The sequence below is a fragment of the Camelus bactrianus genome, chromosome 2 (genome assembly GCF_048773025.1).
Source record: "Camelus bactrianus isolate YW-2024 breed Bactrian camel chromosome 2, ASM4877302v1, whole genome shotgun sequence".
Taxonomy (NCBI): domain Eukaryota; kingdom Metazoa; phylum Chordata; class Mammalia; order Artiodactyla; family Camelidae; genus Camelus; species Camelus bactrianus.
The window spans coordinates 97,611,416-97,631,475 of NC_133540.1; the positions used below are offsets into that span (position 1 = coordinate 97,611,416).

Consider the following 20,060-nt stretch of genomic DNA (forward strand, 5'->3'; position numbering starts at 1 on the left):
TCAGGGTGGATGGAGGGAAGGGAGCCAGGGAAAGGATTTGTGGTGGGGCCAGATCACCACCAGCCCTGGAGGAGTCTCGCCCTTATTCCACGGCCAACAGGAAGAAGCCCCAAAAGATTCTGAGCAAGATAATGAGTAGCATCTCCCTCCAGGAGATCATCAGAACTTACGATAAACACAAGGTCCTCTGTACAGCACAGGGAACTATACTCAATACCTTGTAATAACCTATAATGAAAAATACGAAAAAGAATATTTGTATAATTGAATCACCATGCTCTATACCAGAAACTAACACAACATTGTAAATCAAAAATACTTCGATTTAAAAAAAAGAACATTATGGCTGCATTATGCCCTTTAAATGTTTGTGTTTTATTCCATAGCACACAAGCCACACTGCTCAGGCTGCCCTTGGAGCTAACAAAACTGACGATCAGGCTTGTGCTCCGAACCGTCTGCTGGGGAAGGCTGCCATCTGCTGGCAGGAGCCACAATTAAAAGGCTGCCCTTCCAGATGGGGACTAAGGCACAGGGATTCCACTGCACCTACAAGTAAAGCCTTCTGTAACATGATCAAGATGAAGCTGGGACAAGTATGGGGCAGGCCTTTCAGAGGAACAGAAAAGAAGCCAGTGTGACTGGGGCAGAGTGAGCAGGAGGGACAGAGGTAGGGGGCGAGGTCAGGGAGCCCGTGGGGCTCTAGAGACCCCTACGAAAAGCTTGGGTTTATCCTGGGAGCAACGGGAAGCCCCTGGAGGACAACACAGTACGGGTGAAATGTGATCCAATTCGGTTTTTCAAATACCCACTCTGGCTGAGGTAGTAGAGAGCTTGCAGGGCACAAGGACAGAAGCAGCGAGACCACTCAGGACGCTAACGTAGAATCCAGGTGAGAGATGACTGTGCATGGCATGACGGTGTTAGCAGAGAAAATGAGTGAAATGGTCTGAAGAGGAAACTAACAGAACTCGGATTGGATTTGAGGGTGAAGAAAGAGGAATCAGGGAGAAATGGTAGTTTGAGGTGTTAGGGTTTTTTGTTTGTTTTTGCGGTGGGAGGTGAGGCTTCAGCAACTGGATACTATTTTCTGGAAGCATCCAATTGGAAGATTGAGGGAGGAACAAAGATTGAGAAGAAAAATCAAGACTTCTGTCTCAAAGTATATTCCATTTGAGAAGCCTATGATATATCCAAATGGAGAGAGAGGAGCTGAAGTATACAAATTTAGGAGGCAGCAGCATAAAGATGCTATTCAAAGCCAGGAGTGTAGATATGACCACTTGGGAGAGGGGAGGGGAACAGTGTAAATAAAGAGAAAAAGGGTCAGGCTGGAGCCCTTTAGAGTTCAGGAAAACAGGGAGGATTCACCAAATGCAAGAAGCAGCAAGCAGTCAGGCTGGTGATAAACTGGGAGATTGTGGTGTCATAGAGGCCAGGAGAAGGAGGTATATGTTTCAAAAAGGGAGTGGTTGATTGTATTAAATGCTGCTGCTAAGAGGTCAAATAAGACACGACTAATAATGGCCAACACCTACTGAGGACTTACTGTAGTTGTGGTACCTGGTATGGCAAGTCCTCAGTAGGTGTTAGCCATTATTAGTCGTATCTTATTTGATCTCTGAGCAGTATTTAAGGATAGAAGAAAAAAACACTGGATTTGGTGACACAGAGGCTGAATGAAGAGATCTTTCATTCAATAATAACTGCTAGCTTCTGGCTTATTCCAGGCACTGCTTGAGGAACTGAGGATGAAACAGTGGAGAAGACAAAGCTTCTGCCCTCTGAGAGCTTAATGTAAACAGTAAACAAATAGATACTTGATGCAGTCAGAGAAACACCTTAAAGAACATGAGCAGGACAAAGAGGGTCTTTTGGACAGTGATCTGGTACACCTTTACAAGGAGGTGACAAATCCTTGAGGGAAGAGTGTCCTGGGAGAGGAAAAAGCAAGTGAAGTAATTGTGAGGTGGGAACAAGGAGGTCCACGTGGCTGGAGAGCAGAGACAGGAGGCTGGAGGCAGGCTGGAGGCAGGCTGGAGCATGTGAGGCCTTATAGGCCTGCTTAGGGCTTTAGATTACAAACTATGTGAGATGAGAATCCCCTCTGGAGAGTGAGAGCAGGAGAGGTGCACATAATTTATGTCCTAAGGGATCCCTGTGACTGCTAAATGAGCATGAACTGGTGGGAATGGGGCAGGGGGAGGGAAGGGGGCAAGAGTGGAAGCTATTGCAGCAGACCATAAGATGATAGTGGCTTACAAAGATGATGAAGGTTTAGATGTTATGAAATGGTCATCATCATGATATATTTCAAAATTAGGGCTTGCTAATGGTTTCGAGGCAGATTTTGAGGAAAAACAGGAGTCAAGAATGACTCCAAGGTTTCTGACCCAAGCCACCTGGATGAATCAAGGGTGGTGGGTCAAGGGTTATTTTGAAACAGAAGATTCTAGAGTATATGTGTATGCTCATGGAACTGACTCATTAAAAGGGACAAAAGGATGCTGTAGGAGAGAGGGGATAACCTGCAGGAACAAATTTCTTCAGGAGACAAGAGTGGAATCCAAAGCACAAGTGGAGGATTTTGCCTTTCACAGAAAAGAGGCACAATTCTTCCCTGAAATATGAGAAAAGACAGAATCCATGGGTGTGGATTTGAGTAAGGCAATAGATTAGCGGTAAGAAAATAAGGGAGTTCATGACAGTGCTTCTGTTTTCTCAAGTGTGAGGCAAAGTCTTCAGCTGTTTCAGGGTCAAAGGTGTAAAGATTGGAAGAGAGTCAGGAAGGCATTTAGTCATCTTCTCAAAGATTAGAAGAATTAACTTACTAGGTGAATAAAGTAGGCTTGCTAGGCAGTGCCAAGTGACCAGTTGAGATTTGTTGTCATGAAACTGAAATAAAAGCCGTCAGTAAGATTGTGTGATTTTGTACAGGAAGAGTCAGCGGCTCAGGTATAGGCAGAGGGTAGGTGATTGGTTTTGCCAGGAGAAGTTTGACGGATAGCCAAAAAATCAGTGGGGTGGTGGAAGATGTTGTAAGTGAGCAACTGAAATGACAGCCCATAGAATCGATGCTGATAGATGAGTCAAGGAGATGACATATAACGTGGTTAGCCAAGGGACTGGGAGCCCAATGTGGACAAGGAATTTTTCTGGGTGGGGTCAGCAGTGAGAGGTCATAAGTGAGCTGCTGTTGTCAGAGCAAAGGATGTTTATACCCAAGTCCCATGGGCTTTGCTATCTTATGAATTCCGTAAAGACAGAGCATACAGTAAGCATTTAGCAAATGCAGTCTTCGAATTCTTGCTCGATAAGTGTTTTGTTACCACATCTTTAACAATGTAATAGCATTTGTTGAACGCCCCCAAGTGCCAAACACTAACAAAAATATCCTCCCTTCAATGATCCCTCCCCTTAATTGAAGAGAAAGATGATAGAATATAAAATCTTAAGTGCTGTAACAGAGGTATGTTCAAAGTGGCAACCCAGAGGACTACAAGGACTAATTGTACAGAAGACTTAATTAAGAAGGGCTTCAAAAAGAAGTGACAGCGATAAATTAAGGACAGCTAGGAGGTCATCAGGTGGGCAGAGGGGAGAGGGAAGAGATGCAGTTTCATTGCCAGTCTCAACTTCTATCAGAGTTCCTTGGGGTCCAAAGACAGAACACCGCAAAGCAGCAAGTAAACACACAAGTGTTAATCTTCCTTTAAAACAAAATAGGCCCTTGCAGGCAAACCTTTCCATTAGAATCCCCTGTTTTTGATGGGGTGGGAGTGCCCCAGAGGCCCCAGAACCTACCGCTCAGGGAAGATGGCGGAATCTGTGGCGGGAATCTGGTTATCAGAGATGGGGAGATCATCACACCGGCTCTGGGAAGCAACTCGGCTTCATGGAGCTTGCGGTACTCTTGGGAAGCATGGGGCCCTTGGTGCTTACGGGGTTCGCGAGGCTTGCGGGGCTCACGGGGTGCATGAGGCTCGTACGGTGCCTGGGGCTTGTGGGGCTCATAGGGTTCGTGGGGCTTGGGGATCTCGTTGGACCCTTCAGAGTCCTCGGACTCGTCCCGCTGGTCTTGCTCGTCCGCCTCCTGGGACTCCTCGGGTAAGCCCGGCTCCTCAGACTCCTCAGGCCTGGTGTGCATGTCGAATATCCTGACTACAAAAGGCTTCGGAAGGGCTTCGGAGCGAGCGGATATTTCTGTCGTGTCACGCCCATCAGACAGCACAGAAGAACCCGAAAACTCTTGGCTCTCCATTGATGCCCAGAAGCTCCCGCGGGGCAACGGCCGGGTTTGTTCACTTTCCGTGGGATGGGGGCGGGATGGGCGGGCCGCCCGCGCCCGCCGCAGCGCGCCCCTCCTGGACACAGCCTGTGCCCGACAAGCCCCGCCTCTGGACCCCCCCCCCCCGCACGTTCTCCCGTTGCCAAGGGGACGCGCGGCGCTGCAGGGGCCCGCGGTGGCCTTGTCCTCTGAGAAGAGCCATAGGCAGTCCGCCGAGAAAAGGGGCGGGCTCTTGATCTGAGCTGTTTTTGCTTCGCTTATTTTAACACTATTTTTAAGCACATTCACGTTTAGGATCATTATATCTTCCTGGAGAGTTGACCCCTTTATCATTGGTATTCCCGTGTTTTTAAAAATTACAATATTTTATTTTTTCCAGTTTTATTGAGAAATAATTGATATACATCGCTGTATAAGTTTAAGGTGTACAACATCTTGGCTTGACTTACATATATGGTAAAATGGTTTACCACAAAAGGCTTAGTTAACATCCATCATCTAGTGATACAATAAAAAGAACAGAAAAAAATTTCTCCTTGTGGTGAGAACCCTTAGGATCTACTCTCTTCTTTCCTATGTATCATACAGACGTGGTAACTGTAGTTATTATGTTGTATGGTCCATCCCTAGTACTTATTTATCTTATAACTGTAAGTTTGTATCTTTTGACCACCTTCCTCTAATCACACCCCCGCATGTAACCACAAATCTGATTTATTTTTCTTGAGTTTGGTGTTCATTTAAATTCCATATTTTACTAAGATCATACAGTATTTTTTGTCTGACTTATTTTACTTAGCATAATGCCTTCAAGGTCCACCCACGTTGTGGCAAATGATAGGCTTTCCTTATTTGTTTGTTTTTTTTTAATGGCTGAATCATGTTCTATTGTATGTATGTGTATACTACAAATTCTTTATCCATTTATCCATCAATGGACATGTCAGTTGTTTCCACGTCTTGGCTATTGTAAATTACTAGGAACATGGTGGTGCAGACAGCTTTTTGAGTCAGTGTTTTCATCTCCTTTGGATATATTCTCAGAAGTGGAATTGCTGGATCATATGGTAGTTCTAGTTTTAATTTTTCGAGTAACCTCTATACTGTTTTCCATACTGCCTGTACCAATTCACAATCCCACCAACAGTACGCAAAGTTTCCCTTTTCTCTACATCCAGGCTGGCATTAGTTATCTCTTGTCTTTTTGATGATGGCCTTTCTAATAGGCATGAGGGGACACCTCATCGTTGTTTCAATCTGAATTTCCCTATAGATAAGTGATGTTGAGTATCTTTTCATGCATGCACTTGTTGGCCATACACATATCTTCTTTGGAAGAAATGTCTATTCAGGTCCATTGCCCATTTTTTAATTGTTTGTTTTTGCTATTGGGTTGTATAAGTTCATTATATATTTTGAATATTAACCCCTTATCAGATATATGGTCTGCAAATATTTTTCCCATTCCGTTGGTTCTTTTTTCATTTCGTTGATGGTTTCTTTTGCTGTATAGCTTTTTAGGTTGATGTAGTCTCACTTGTTTTTTATTTTGTAGCTTGTGCATTAGGTGTAATTCCTCTCCTTATCCTTGATAACTTCCCTTACTCTGAAGTCTTCTCTGTCTGAAATTAATATAGCTATTCCTGCTTTCTTTTGATTAGTGTTAGCATTAGTGTCTCCATTCATTTGGTTTTAATCTAATGTCTTTTTATATTTAAAGTGAGTTTCTCGTAGGCAACATATAGTTGGATCTTTGATCCAGTCTGACAAATCTCTTAATTGGTGCCTTTAGACCACTGACCTTCAAAGTTATTATTGATTTAGTTGGATTAATAGCTATCATATTTGTTACTGTTTTCTATTTGTTGTCTTTGTTCTTTGTTTATTTTTATCTTCTACTCTTTGTCTACCTTTTGTGGTTTTAACTGAGCATTTTACTTGATTCCATTTCCTTTCCTTTCTTTGCTTATCAGTTATAATTTCTTTTATTTTCTTAGTGGTTGTCCTAGAGTTTGCAATATATATTAACAACAAATCCAAGTCTACCTTCAAACAACACTATATCATTTCATGGATAGTGACACTGCCTTATAGTAACAGAATAATCCTAATTCTTCCGTCTCATCCCTTGTATTATTGCTATCATATCATTGATATGCATATATGCATGCATAACATATAGTCAAATATAGTTTCTATTATTATTTTGAACAGACTGTAATCTGTTAGCTCAATTAAGAATAAGAAAAATAAAAGCTTTAATTTTACCTTCACTTCTTCCTTTCTTTATGTAGATCCAAATTTCTGACCTACATCATTATTTCTTTAGAGGAACTTCTTTTTAACATTTCTTGCAAAGCAGAAGTACCGGCAACAAATTCCCTCAATTTTTGTTTGTCTAAGAAAGTCTTTCTCCTTCACTTTTGAAGGATTTCACAGGATACAGAAGTCTAAGTTGATGGGTTTTTCTCTCAACACTATAAATAATTTGCTCCACTCTCTTCTTGCTTGCATGGTTTCTGAGAAGTCTAATGTAATTCTTTTTGATCCTCTACAGGTAAGGTGTTTTTTTTCCTCTGGCTTCTTTCAGGATTTTCCCTTCATTTTTGATTTTCTGTAGCTTAAAAATGATATGCCTATGGGCAGTTTGGGGGCATTTATCCTGTTTGGTGTTTTCTGAGCTTCTGGGGTCTGTGGTTTGGTGTCTGACATTAATTTGGAGAAATTCTCAGTCATTATTGTTTCAAATATTTATTCTGTTCCTTTCTTTCCTCTCTTTCTGGTTTCCCATTACACACATGTTGCAACTTTTGTAGTTGTCCCACAGTCCTTGGATATTCTGTCCTGTTTTTTCCAGCGCCTTTGTTCTCTTTGATTTTCAGTTTTGGAGGTTTCTATTGAGATAACCTCAAGCTCAGAGATTTTTTTCCTTAGCTATATTAATAAGCCCATCAAACACATTCTTCATTTCTGTACAGTGCTTGCTCTATCTCGTTTGTGTTTTTTGCCTTTTAGTATGTCTTGTAATTTTTCTTGATAGCCAGGCATGATGTACAGTGAAAAAGAACTGCTGTAAAACAAACCTTTAGTAATGCAGTGGTGAGGTGTGGCAGGAGGGGAGCGCTCTATAGTCCTAAGATTAGGTCTCAGTCTTTTAGTGACTCTGTGCCTCTGGACTGCAAATTTCACACTTCTGTCTTAGTTTTCTCCATCTTTAGGTGGGACAGGATGGCTAGAGTGGGCTGGAGTTGGCTATTTCCCTTCCGCCAGGTCAGTTAGGCTCTGGTAATATCCCAGCAGGCTAGCTTCTGGTTAACTAGTTTCCTCTGAGGGCAGACCTTGTTACGGACAGAGTGATTTGATGTATTTAAAAAAAATTTTTTTTTCTCTCGCTTGGAAGCACCAGGGGATTTTCCTCTAATATTTACTGCAGGTATCTGGTTGAGATCCTAGAGGTAAATCTCACAAAATTTGGGACCCACTTATGACCAGGTTCCCCTGAATTTTTTCTCTTTTTTTAATGGATGTACTGAGGACTGAACCCAAGATTTTGTGCACTGAGCTATACCCTCCCAATCCCCTGGAGTTTTTAATCTTCAAAGTAATCAACTTTGATCATCCAGCAATTCGTCACTTACAGTCCTGGTGTTTATACTCTGGCATTGCTTCCCACTGGCAGTTTCCTGTTATGGGTCTCTGGTCTGGTAAATTGTTATTCTCTGTATTCTCCTGTTGGTCTCTCCAATGTTGATTGTTCAGTCTATTCAGCTTTTTACTTGTTAGGATGAAATGGTGGCTTCCAAGCTACTTACATGCTGGACCAGAAGTCTTTAAAAAAAAAAAAAAATCAAGACAAGACACTAAGATTAAAAGTTGGATTTATAGCATGGCTGTAGGTAAATAGAGTTATCACCCTTACAAAGTATTTCTAGTAAAGAAAGCTTATCCATATAAAAAAACAAAATGTCAAGAATTTAAAAAAATAAATCCCCACAGTGTTCCTCATTTAGTGTAACAGTTTCTTTAAAAAGAAGCCTTTCCTAAATTTTTCTGAATGCCATTCATGTATACTTCTATACGGGTGTGAAAGTATTTACTTTTCTCATTGCCCTATCCTAATATTTCTTTCCCTATAATGTTAAATGGACCCACTTAAAGGAAAGATAGGATTTTTACTTGAGAAGAGGAGTTTATTAAAATATTTTAATATAAATCCCATGTCACTGAAAAAACTACAAATGGGATAAATGCTTGCTAATGTTCACTTTAATTTTATTGATTAAAAATCCAATCCCCCCAAATACATTATTTTACCAATATTTTTAAAGTTCAAAATCTAAATAAAGTGATGCTCTTAATTAACATTATTTTATATATGTATATATGCCACACATTGAGAAAATAGTAAATGGCTTATTTTTTATTTGAAAGTGGAAACATTTGGCTTCCAGATGGCCACTCCTTGGTGACATTCAAATCATGAGCCTCGCAGTGGGCCTGGGCCTGATCACTGCATGTCTGCAGCCAGCTGTGCAATCAGGTCTTTGGCATCTTGCATGACAGAGGGTATCTCTGAGCCATTCTCAGTCACCTGGGTTCCAAACAAGAACATCTTCCTGTCATTTCCCACCTCAGATAATGCCAAAGCTTCATGAATATCTGTAATGTGATAGGCTGCTTCAAGATCCTTCACCAAGAGTGGGAAAAGAATTGAGAAAAAGTTGGTCATTTTGCAATCTTTTTGGATAAATACATTTACTACTCTCCTTTATTGCTCTCAATGATCCCACTCCCATTGTAATATGGAGGATATTGTAACCCCATTATTATGATTCTAGTGGTTGTTTGAATATAAGGATTTTCATCAGAATTATACCAGCATTTATGAGTTACCATCAAAAAAGTATTTTCTGAAATAAAGTTAAGCTGATACAATACCTTAATCAATTTCCTAAACAGAGCAGTCAAACTGCTTCTAATTTTGTTTTTCCATTTTGTCTTTATTTTCCCAAGATCATTCTCAAAAGGATCAATTACTTTTAATTTGTCTTTAACAATAGAAATTTGATTCATTAATTGGTTTGTGTCCATATTTTTTGCCAAATGTGAGTTTTCTTTTGTGACCATTATTTCCACTGAACAAAAAATTATGGATCAAATTTGGAGGGGTAGAGGAAGACGGAGACAGGATCAGGGAGGCAGTGAATTTAGAAAGTGGACTAGTGGGTGACGGAGACCAAAAGAGGAGGAACAGGTGGAGAGAACGAGGACAAGAGGGAGAAGTGGGAAAGGCTTAAAGGAGGAAAATCCACAGGGAGAGGCAGAGAGAAGAGAGATTAAAATGAGGAGAAAGGAAACGTGTGCTTATGCTGCATGCCAAGGTCAAAACCTACTTGAGGTCAAAATGCTAAGGTCAAAACATATTTCTTTGCCTCTTACACAACAAGAATTATTTACGCAAATAACCTCTGATATTCCATTTCCTAAATATACACACAGATTCAGTTATAATTTTTAAGTCTTTTGCAAAAGTTTAAGCATTTTCGTTCTTAAAATTGCATTTGTAATTGGCCTTTTGTTGTTTTATAGTGTTCTCCCTAAGTTTTAAAGGATCATTTAAAAATCTCTGGAAGTGTTCCAATATTGTGTTATTTTTTCTTGTACCACTATGAACCTATCAAATTCCATCACTTGGAGCCTGTGAGGCTTTTCCTGATGTGTTATAACTTTCTGGTCATCCTAATATATTACCTGTATGAAACCTGAATTCATTTAGTCCTAGAGCCTGCAGTGAATTTCACAACTGTGCTCATGAATCCAGTAACATGTGGACAATGTCTCAAGCCTAAAAAATTCACTGAGGGAATTCGAGAAGACAATAGGAGAGAAAGGGTGTTGGATGGGAGGAGGGGCTCTCTGTAATGATAAAAGCACATCAGGGATAAGTATCAGGTATAGCCCACCCTTACATAACTGTGCCTTAATAGAGGTCATCACTCAAAGAGTAAAGATAGTAAGATGACTTTTAAAAAATACTTATAACTTAAACCAGTGAGTCATCTAAAAGCATAGATTACTTTGGCCAAGGAGTATCAGTAAATATAGATTACCCTTAAACTAGAGTATTCAAACCTTTCATTATTAAACCCAGTAAAAGTTATAAACTTGACACTGAATGGCTCTGTTTATTTCATTTGATGAAGAGATATAAACCACAAAGGAAAGTATTGACAAATCTGATTATTAAAAATGAAAACCTATGTATAAAAATGGGAACCATAAACAAAGTACAATGATAAACCAACAGGTTGCTGGACAAGATATTTGTAATGTATGTAACTGACAAAGGATTGTTTTTCCAAAAGATATGAGACTCCCTACAGCTCAAATGAGGAAAGATAAACACCCTAATAGGAATTTGGGGAAAGATATTAAAAAAACAATTTACAGATATGGAAATTCATTTCAAAGAATAAAACTCATTTAAAACTAATAACCAGTGAACATCTCAAAAAATGTTCAAGCTCACAAATAATTAAGGAAATGCAAATTAGAATGAGGTAAAATTTTAACTCCATGAGACTGGCAAAAATGAAAAAGTTTGACAATACCAAGTATTGACGAATTGTGCCTGTACAATGCTATAGATGTTGAATGGGGGTTTTTTAAACTTTTTTTTACTGTGGTCAAATACACATAACTAAATTTGTCATATGAACCATTTTTAAGTGTACAGTTCAGTGCACAGTTAAGTACATTCACACTGTTGTACAACCATCCATTTCCAAACAACTTGTAAAACTGAAACTCTGTACGCATCAAACAATAACTCTCCATTTTCCTTTCCCCCTGCCCCTGGCAACCACAATTCTACTTTTTGTCTCTATGAATTTGACTACTCTAGGTACCTCATGAAAGTATAATCATACAGTATTTGTCCTTTTGTGACTGGCTTATTTCACTTAGCATAACGTCCACAAGGTTCATCCATGTTGTAGCATGTGTCAGAATTTCCTTCTTTTTTAAGGCTGAATAATATCCCATTGTATGTATAGACCACATTTTGTTTCTGTTCATCTGTGGATAGACACTAGGGTTGTTTCTACTTTTTGGCTACTGTGAATACTTCTGCTATGAACATGGGTATACAAATAACTGTTTGAGTGCCTACTTTGAATTCTACTGGTTATACAGCCAAAAGTGGAATTGCTGGACCATACGAAAATTTTATTTTTGATTTTTTTTAAGCAATTGCCATCCTGTTTTTCATAGTGGCTGTACCATCTAGTATTCTCACCAACACTACACAAGGGTTTCAATTTCTCCATGAATGTTTAGTAATTTTAATGCATGTGTGTGAAATAAATTTAGATCAGGCTAATTGATCTAAAACTACTTTTTTATTCATGGTAGGCATTCAAAAATTTTTTTGAAATCAGTTCAACAATCCGTAAATGTTTATTGAATTAAATTCAACACAAATTTGTTGAATTCTTATTATGCACAAGGCCATATACTAGTTATTATATGGGACACAAAGGTTATTGACAGTCTCTGTTCTCAAGGAGTTTACAGCTGTCCCTCGGTATCTGAGGGGAATTGGTTGCAAGACCCCTGAAGATACCAAAATCTGAGGATGCTCAAGTTCCTTACATAAAATGGCATAGTATTTGCATAAAACCTATGCACATCCTCCTATACAGTTAAATCCAGATTATTTATAATACATAGTACAATGTAAATGATATGTAAATAGTTGTAAATACAATATAAATGCTATATAAATATTTCCCTATGTGTGGCAAATACAAGTTTTGCTTTTTGGAACTTTCTGGAATTTTTTCCCCCTGATCCAGGTTGGTTGAATCCACAGATACGAAGGGCTGACTGTATAATCAAGCAGATCTAATTAGTATAAATTGAACTGAACAGATAGCGTATTATTGAATATTTAGCTATTAAAAGTACAGACATTTCTAATTCTTGTATTAACAATGTAACTGTTGAGTACAATTTATATTTGCACAACTTTTTTACCTGTTTGTTTGCAAACACAACCAGAGGAAGGATTGGGTTTGTTTCAATTAGTTGATGAAGGTGTTTCTTGGCTTCAGGTAGTCTGTTGTGATCTGCTGAATCCACCACAAAGATCAGCAGCAACCCCTTGGACAGGTACATTTCCCAATAGGAACGGAAAGGTTCGCTGCCGCCAACTACAAAGAACAGTAGAGAAGGAAGACATACGCAGAAATCTCAGAAGTGTCCACTGAGGGGGCAGGAAAGGCACAATTAGGTAATTTCTGAACACTGGACAGGTGTTCTGATGAAAGACCTCTGTGAGACTGTACCCAGTTCTGAGAACAACCAGAGAGATGTTACTGGGGAAATGATTGGTGGGAATATTTACCCTCTATAAGTGGGTCATTCATTCTGTAGCACAAAGAATCAGCATAAAGATCTTAAATATGTACTACAGCGGATGCCTCCTGACCTGCTATACACAGCAGTACAGCCAGCAAGTTGGAGTAGGCTACTAAAGTAACTTAGAGTGGTAGGTTAAAACACGTGTTTCTCTAAAATAAGTTTTAAATGGACTGATTTAAGTTTCATTGGCTAGCCTCACTTGCATAACTTTCTTCCTTTGTCAAAATCCTAGAACTAATTTCCCCTCTTAATCTTGCACTAAGAGTTAATATGATCCAGTGGACATTCAAGAATACTTGCCTCAGGAAAAAATGCCTTTGGGATCTTTCATTCTGCTGATTCTTCCCAGAAGAAACTTTTGGGGAATGATAATAATACATACACAATGAATTCAGTTACTTTTCTCCTCGGACGGAGGTTGACAAACGATGACCCACAGTCTAAATCTGGTTCACTGCCTATTTTTTGTACAGCCCACAAAGAAAGATTTTTACACTTTTAAATGTTTGGGGGCGGGAAAAAAAGAATAATATTTCATGGCACATGAACATTATATCACATTTGGATTTCAATACAAAGGATCAGAACACAGACATGCAGTGGAGGGGGTAAGGTACAGCTCAGTGGTAGAGCGCATGCTTAGCATGCACAAGATCCTGGGTTTGATCCCCAGTACCTCCATTAAAATAAATAAATAAATCTAATTACCCACCCACCCCCACCCCAGGAAAAAATTAAAAGAAAAAAAAAGAACACAGACATGTGATTGTCCACATATGGCCTCTGGCTGCTTTCACAGTACAACAGGGCTGAGCAGCTGCACAGAGACCATGTGGCCCACAAAGTCTACATTAGCTACTCTTCAGCCCTTAACAAAAAAGTTTATAGACTCTTGTTTTGGGAACTTGACAGAAACATTTTAAAAAACAGTAATATAGGGTCTTTATTTGCCTTTCCTTGTTTTCTTTGTGTAGAGCCAGGCTAGTCATTCTTTGAAGTATTTTTATTTTTTTTTAAAGAATGTTATATAATCTAAGTAATTCATATGGTTTTAATGTATGTAGTTTAAACATGAATGAACATTTAGGTTGTCCCCCATTTTTTGGCAACACCATGACATTTCACCAGCAGAGGGATTGTAATCATTTAGTTATTAACTTCTAATTTAACTGCAACATAGCCAGACAACATGGTTTGTATGATGCCTCTTCTTTGAAAAATTTATTAAGACTTGCTGAATGGCCCAGTAAGTGGTCAATTTTGGAACTGTTCTGTGAGTGTTTGAGAAAAATGTGAATTTTAAATTTTGGATGTGGCTAAAATTGTTTAATTTTATATTTGATTGTGTTCAATTTTTGTGTCTCTATAGATTTGTTTTCTCCTTGATCCTATAAACAATTGATGAAGAGATGTTGAAATCCCTCATTCCAGCTGTAGATCTGTCCATTTCTCCCTGTAATTGGATTCTTCCTTTCTTTTCTTTTTCCTTACTTCATTTTTTCATTTCCGTCCGTTCCCTTCCCTTTTCCTCCCTTCCCTTCCACTTTTTATATTTTGAGACTATTTGCTTAGCTATCTACTTTGTTAAAATTATTATTACTTCCGTAGCTTCTGGGCAAACTGACACCTGTAGTCCTAATAATACTTTTACCTTAATGATTTGCCTACAGTTTTACCATTTTCTCTGCTCACCATTTTCTCTTCACAACTGGATGAAAACAAAAATTCATATCGTTTTACTTGTGGGTGGGAGGTGGGGGTACAATAGAGGGTACAGAAAATTCCCAGTTTTCTGGCTTGAGTAACTTGCTGGGTGAGGAGTCACTTACTGACAGTGGATTACAGGGAAAGGAATAGATATGGAGATATAGTAAATATTTTGTTCTGACCATGTTAGATTTGAGAGGCCAATGAAAAACCAGGTAGAGATGTCAGGGGACATCTGGATATGTTTGGGCTAGACAGATAAATCGGGGAGTTATTAGCATATAGATAGTATTTAATGTCAAGAGGATGGATGAAATCATCCTAGGAGAGAGTGTAAACAGAAGACAAGAGGATCTGATGCGACTTCGGGGAACAGCAATATTTTGAGAGATGGTGACTCCAGAATTACTATAGACTAGGGGCTTCTGAGTTGCCACCTGGTTACAAGAGGTTGGGGGCTTGTCTATATTTGCACTGGCAGAGAAGGAAGCACACTGTATTTAGACTGCATGTTTATCTGACGAAGTAAGGGAGGAGAGAGGCTGTTATAAGAGGGGGTGCCAAAGCCTTCCTCTCAACTCCCCTTTATCCCCACCACTGCAAAAAGGGGAAAATAAAAAGAGCAGAAAGTGATTTCCGCCCCCACTGCACCCTAGCATTAAACTACACAAGCATTCTAGAAGTCTAGGAAAATCTGACCCAGTGCTTCTTTTCACAAGAACCCAATGTTGATAACATTACATCTGGCTTAAGTTGTAACAGTAATGTGGCTACAAGCTGTAGGCTATTCCCAGAACCACTGAGAAAGAGGGCTTACTCTCCAGGAACTCCATTTGGCTGTCTTCAGTACTGATGCACACAGCATTGAAACCTTGGGTGGGTGCCATGCTGTGCTGGACTCTGTTTAAAGCTAGAGAGTGGAGAACACTGGTTTTTCCTGCTCCATCCAGGCCCAACACTAGGATCTGCTTATTTTTCTCCTGCAAAACAAAAAATAAGTCAATAAAGCTATGCCATCATATAAATAAATAAAGCTAGGGCCTTGTTTTCCTGGCTCCTGGTAATGTTCTTGCCAATAATATTTCGGAATTGTAAAACAGAGCAAAACTTCACAAAAAATTTAATACGTCTAGAACAAACTGTCCCAGTCAGTTTGTATTGTACAATCAGCCACTGGTTATGTGATATTAATCACACATCCCTTCTTCATCTCCCAAATTCTAGTCAATCTATCAAATAAATACTTAATATCGATCTATATCTATCTATCTATCTATCTATCTATCTATCTATCTATCTATCTATCTATCTATCTATCTATCTATTTATCTATCTGATTACTTATGGGAGATGCCATATTTTCAGGGCTAATTTTCAGACTTCTGTTTACTTCCTGAGCTCACTGGAGATTGCACCAGAATTCAATTTATTGTTTGGGGTCTTGTACTGATGATCCATGTATTGATTCTGCCATTTAGTTTGTAAGCATCTAAGGTCTCATATTCTCAATCTGTCTTGTCTTCCCAATTGGATCACTAGATTAAAAGCACTCAGGGCAAGGTTCCCCTTTTATATATTTTAAGTATAAATATCATAATTGAATGAAAAGGCCAAGATTATAGGTAATCAAACCAGCTCTAATCATAAATGAGTATTTTTAAATCTGATGCTAAAACCTGATGAAATAGATGTAAACTTTAGGAAGAAGCATTCCACCAACATACAAGCCTTAGAAATGTTTATGACAAGTGGCTGAGGGGCAAGAAGGGCAAGCTGGGATGGAGGCAGAAATAGAAAATTTAGAGTACTCAGCAAGGTGGCTTTAAGGGTACAAATTTTAATGTAAAGAGTAATAAATGAGCAACAATCCAGCCAGACTGCTCACAGGAATTCAACCCTATTTCCCAAACAGCCTACTGAAAGGGTTTCTCATGCACAAAAAACACTAGTAAATGTCTTCAATGGCACTGTTTAAAAATAATAATCTTATACATCTCTGCTTGAACATTAAACGCTGACATAGACTTAGATTGGATTTCTGGTAAAAAAGTGATTCTAAACAGCGTTAGAATGTCTATCCCACCTCCCATCTCTTTTTTCCCCCCTCCTAGTAAGATCTACATGCAAATGAGATGTTTTAAGGCTGGTCTAATAGAGACTTGTGTACAGAGCATGATTTACAAACCCTGTCTAGTGAATAACAGAAATTTTAAAAGTACATTTTTGTTTTGGGAATGAATTCTTGATGGCTCTTATAGGAATTGGTATTTCCATCGATGTTCCCTATCTCCATCTCCATTTACTCCCCATTCCCTCCCATCTGCATCTAAATATCAGAGTGTCATTCTGAGACTGTGATGGTAAAGAAGAGGAACTTGACGCACAGAGAAGACTTCACTGGATGGTTTTAAGTGGCATGCTTTAAAGCAATGGTGGCACCAAGAAATGGCTATAAGATGTGGATTCTGTCCACAATTAACACCACCAATAGCCCCATACAGGCTACCCCAACATATTTCATCAATTCCAAGATTTTTTTTTTCTCATTTAACATTTCTGAAATGAGGACTTTACAATCTATGGTATATCATATTTTGATTGGCAGCATTTTTTTTCTTTCTTTTTGGTACCTAAAATAATGGCATTTTAGAGCCTAAGAACCATTGTGAATAAAAACAGTTCCTTATTTCCTTTCCAGCCACATCGCTACCTCTAAGCACATCTTATCTAGAAATTCTGTAGTCACTGCTGCCTTACAGTTTTCTTCTTTTTTAGTCTAAAACACAAGCTTCCTTATGTTTATAATCTCTCAAGAAAAGCTGGGATTACTGTAAACCAAGAGTTCTGACACAAAATGTGATTCTGAACACAACTGTTCCTTGTAAAAAGTTATTCCTTTAACTATATATGAATCTATTTGTCTGTTTTACCAGAGATCAAATCCTTGTTAATAATTCACATTGTTTAGAACCAGAAAGCAGCTCTGAGCCCAGGAACTCCAGAAGCACCGAGATCACTAAGCTAATCCAAATAATGTCTGTTTTTTCTTTTTTTCTCCCTCAATTTTTAAACTGTGGTAAAATACATAAAATTTACCATCTTTACCATTTTCAAACATACAGTTCAGTGATATTAAATACATTCATAATGTGCAACCATCACCACCATCCATCTTCATAATATAACCCTTTTCATCTTGTGAAACTGAAACTGTACTCATTAAACACTAACTCCCCACTGTCCTTTCCCCCAAGCCTTGGCAACCACCATTCCATTCTCTGACTCTGTGATTTTGACTATTCTGTGTACATTATATACGTGGAATCATACGGATTTGTCTTTTTGTGACTACAATGCCTGGTTTCTGAGGCTTCTCAAACCTCTATGACGGCCCCCTTTGGGCGCTGGTGGTCTGCAAAGAATGGAAGCAGTAACCACAGCGCCCACAGAAAAGACCCAGACAGTCCCCAAACACATCCTGCACACATTCAGGTACCCTGCACCCTCCCACAAAGAACCCATTAAACAGAAAAGGCCGGGACAGAGATCCTGCGGGCGGCGAGTGTTTGGAGCTGAGTTCAGTGTTGTGGGCGGTCAGGGAGCTAGGGTTGAGCGCTGGACAGAGATGGGGCTGGAAAAAGAGTGTTCCCCGCGCCCCCGTGAAGACCAGCTAAGACCTCTTCTTCAACACTAGACATGACGAGGGCTGGACGCGGGGACGGGGTTAGGGGTGAAGCCGGGCAGGAGGCCGCGGGAAAGGGACTAGCGACGGGTCGTTAGAAGACTGGAGCCCCTTCCACCCGCAGATAAAAAGCCCGCGGACGAGACCAGATTCCCTCCGGCGCGGGCCGGGGCCTCGCACGTAACAGAGCCGGCGCTCCGCCCTGAACGCCGGACAATGGCCTCGGGTGAGGGTCCGAGGCGCCGGTCTCTTACCGGCGGCTCCAGGGGGGGCTTTGTCAATGTGCTGTCGTTGTCCTTCTCTTTCTCTTCTTTTTCCTTGAACTGTTCCTTCTCTTTGTCCGTCTCTTGCTCTTGCCTGTTTTCCTCCTCTTTACTCTTAGTTTTCTCCTCCTTCCCCTTTTCTTTTTCCTTAATTTTCTCCTTCTCCACTTCCTTCTTTTTATCTTTCTCCTCCTTTCCTTTTCCCCGAGTTTTCTCTTTCTCCGGCCCCTTTCCCTTCTCTCTCTTCACTTTCCACCTCTCCATCCCCACAGCCCCGGCCTCCTTCCCTGCTCCTCCTGCGCGCCCGCACGCTGGAGCCGCGGTGCGGGGTCTCAGCAGGCGTGGCCCCCGCGGGGAGCGCACGGCGGAGACGTAGGTCCCTGCGCCGTACGCCGCCTCCGAGGTCACGGCGGACGCCGCCGCCGGTTCCCGGGTTGCCGCCAGGCATCTGACGCTCGCCCGCGGGGCACTGCGCGCAGCAGATTTGCCGAAGCCGGCGGGGCGGGGGAGCTAGAGGAGGGGTCGAGTCTAGCCAAGGGGATTCGGGAGGCCCGGGCTCGGGAGTTGGGAAAGACCTGAGGGGCAGGAAGAGTGTCCTTGGGGGGTGGGCAGGGGATGGCGGTGCGCACCGTGGCGAGATTCCTTCGGGCTGGGAAGGGTGTCTCAGAAAGGCCTTTAACGCTCGCCCAGATCTCAGCGCCTCACCTCTCCCGCCTCATCCCGGAGCCCGCCCGGCGGACGGGTCTCCGACTCGGAGAATGCTCGAGACGCCGGGGTCCTGAGGGTCTCCAGAGGATTCCCCGCCTTCCCCTAGCTAGTAATCACAAGCCTGGAGAGTGAAGTTGGGTATCTCCTCGCCCTCCGTCCTGTGTAAGTCTACCAGCACCGTCTAGACTCTATCCAGGATGTTGAATAAAAACAACAGAGGTACCTGAACGGTTCACTTATTTAAAATTTGTTACATTTCTCTTAATAAAAAATTCTCTGGAGATACTCTGCCAGGATCACAGCTACTGGCAATAACGGGTGTTAAAACAACAAAACAAAATCGTCTAGTCGCCCCCACAATGATCTAACATGTAGCATATAAGGTACCCACAGGGCTTTTCAAATGTGGTGTAACGTTGCTTAAACTGGTTGAGAAGTATGTGGATGGTTCTTTTATTTTATTAAATTGGATTTAGTGTATTTCATCGTGTAACAAAATTATCTTAATGCAAAAAACTGACCTTCCTTCATCAGATCTACATTTCAAATAGGTTTATAAGGAACAATGAATGAATGGCAGGTTCCAGGAAGGCCTGAGTTATCCAACAGTTTTTAAGTAGTTTTTAATGTTAGCTGTTTCCAAGTAGTCTTGAAAATATTGTTTAATGACTTAAAACATGTTTTCTCCTCAACTTGTTTATATACAGATTTCAACATGATGAATTTTCAGTGAAGTTGAAACTAGGTTTCAAGGTTCTCTCAATCCCATTAGTTTTGTTTTCTGGTTTTGCTGGGAAGGGCAGGGGACAATTTTTGATAACTCAGTTTAAAAAGTTCTTAGATATACTACTAACAGGAAGTCCTCCATAAAATGCTAACACCCAAAACACTTTAATCCATACTCACTGCTAGATTATTTTATTTTAAAATGTGCCACAGTGAATGGATGTATCTATATTGGTTTTTATAAATGTACACACACACACAC

The 20,060-nt window shown here is 40.4% G+C and overlaps 2 protein-coding genes across 3 annotated transcripts in view; both read right to left on the reverse strand.

Moving 5' to 3' along the window:
- Positions 1–4,261, reverse strand: part of SPMAP2L (sperm microtubule associated protein 2 like) — a 38,919-nt gene extending 34,658 nt beyond the window's left edge. The window contains exon 1 of the mRNA XM_010966191.3: positions 3,805–4,261. Coding sequence (XP_010964493.1) covers positions 3,805–4,261 — 457 coding nt within the window. The remainder of the gene's footprint in view (positions 1–3,804) is intronic.
- Positions 4,262–4,652: 391 nt separating this feature from the next.
- Positions 4,653–18,814, reverse strand: ARL9 (ARF like GTPase 9). Of its 2 annotated transcripts, none has more exons than XM_045524992.2 (4): positions 18,356–18,809; positions 15,237–15,399; positions 12,326–12,501; positions 4,653–8,116 (listed from the first exon to the last, which is right to left on the reverse strand). In XM_045524992.2, exons 1-4 carry the CDS (start codon positions 18,626–18,628, stop codon positions 8,093–8,095), a joined length of 636 nt encoding a protein of 211 aa, XP_045380948.1. In that variant the 5' UTR covers positions 18,629–18,809; the 3' UTR covers positions 4,653–8,092. The 2 variants fall into 2 exon arrangements, with proteins under 2 accessions (XP_045380948.1, XP_010964413.2); XM_010966111.3 differs by lacking the exon at positions 4,653–8,116 and adding an exon at positions 8,150–8,975 and having other exon boundaries at positions 18,356–18,814.
- Between the last annotated feature and the right edge of the window lie 1,246 nt (positions 18,815–20,060).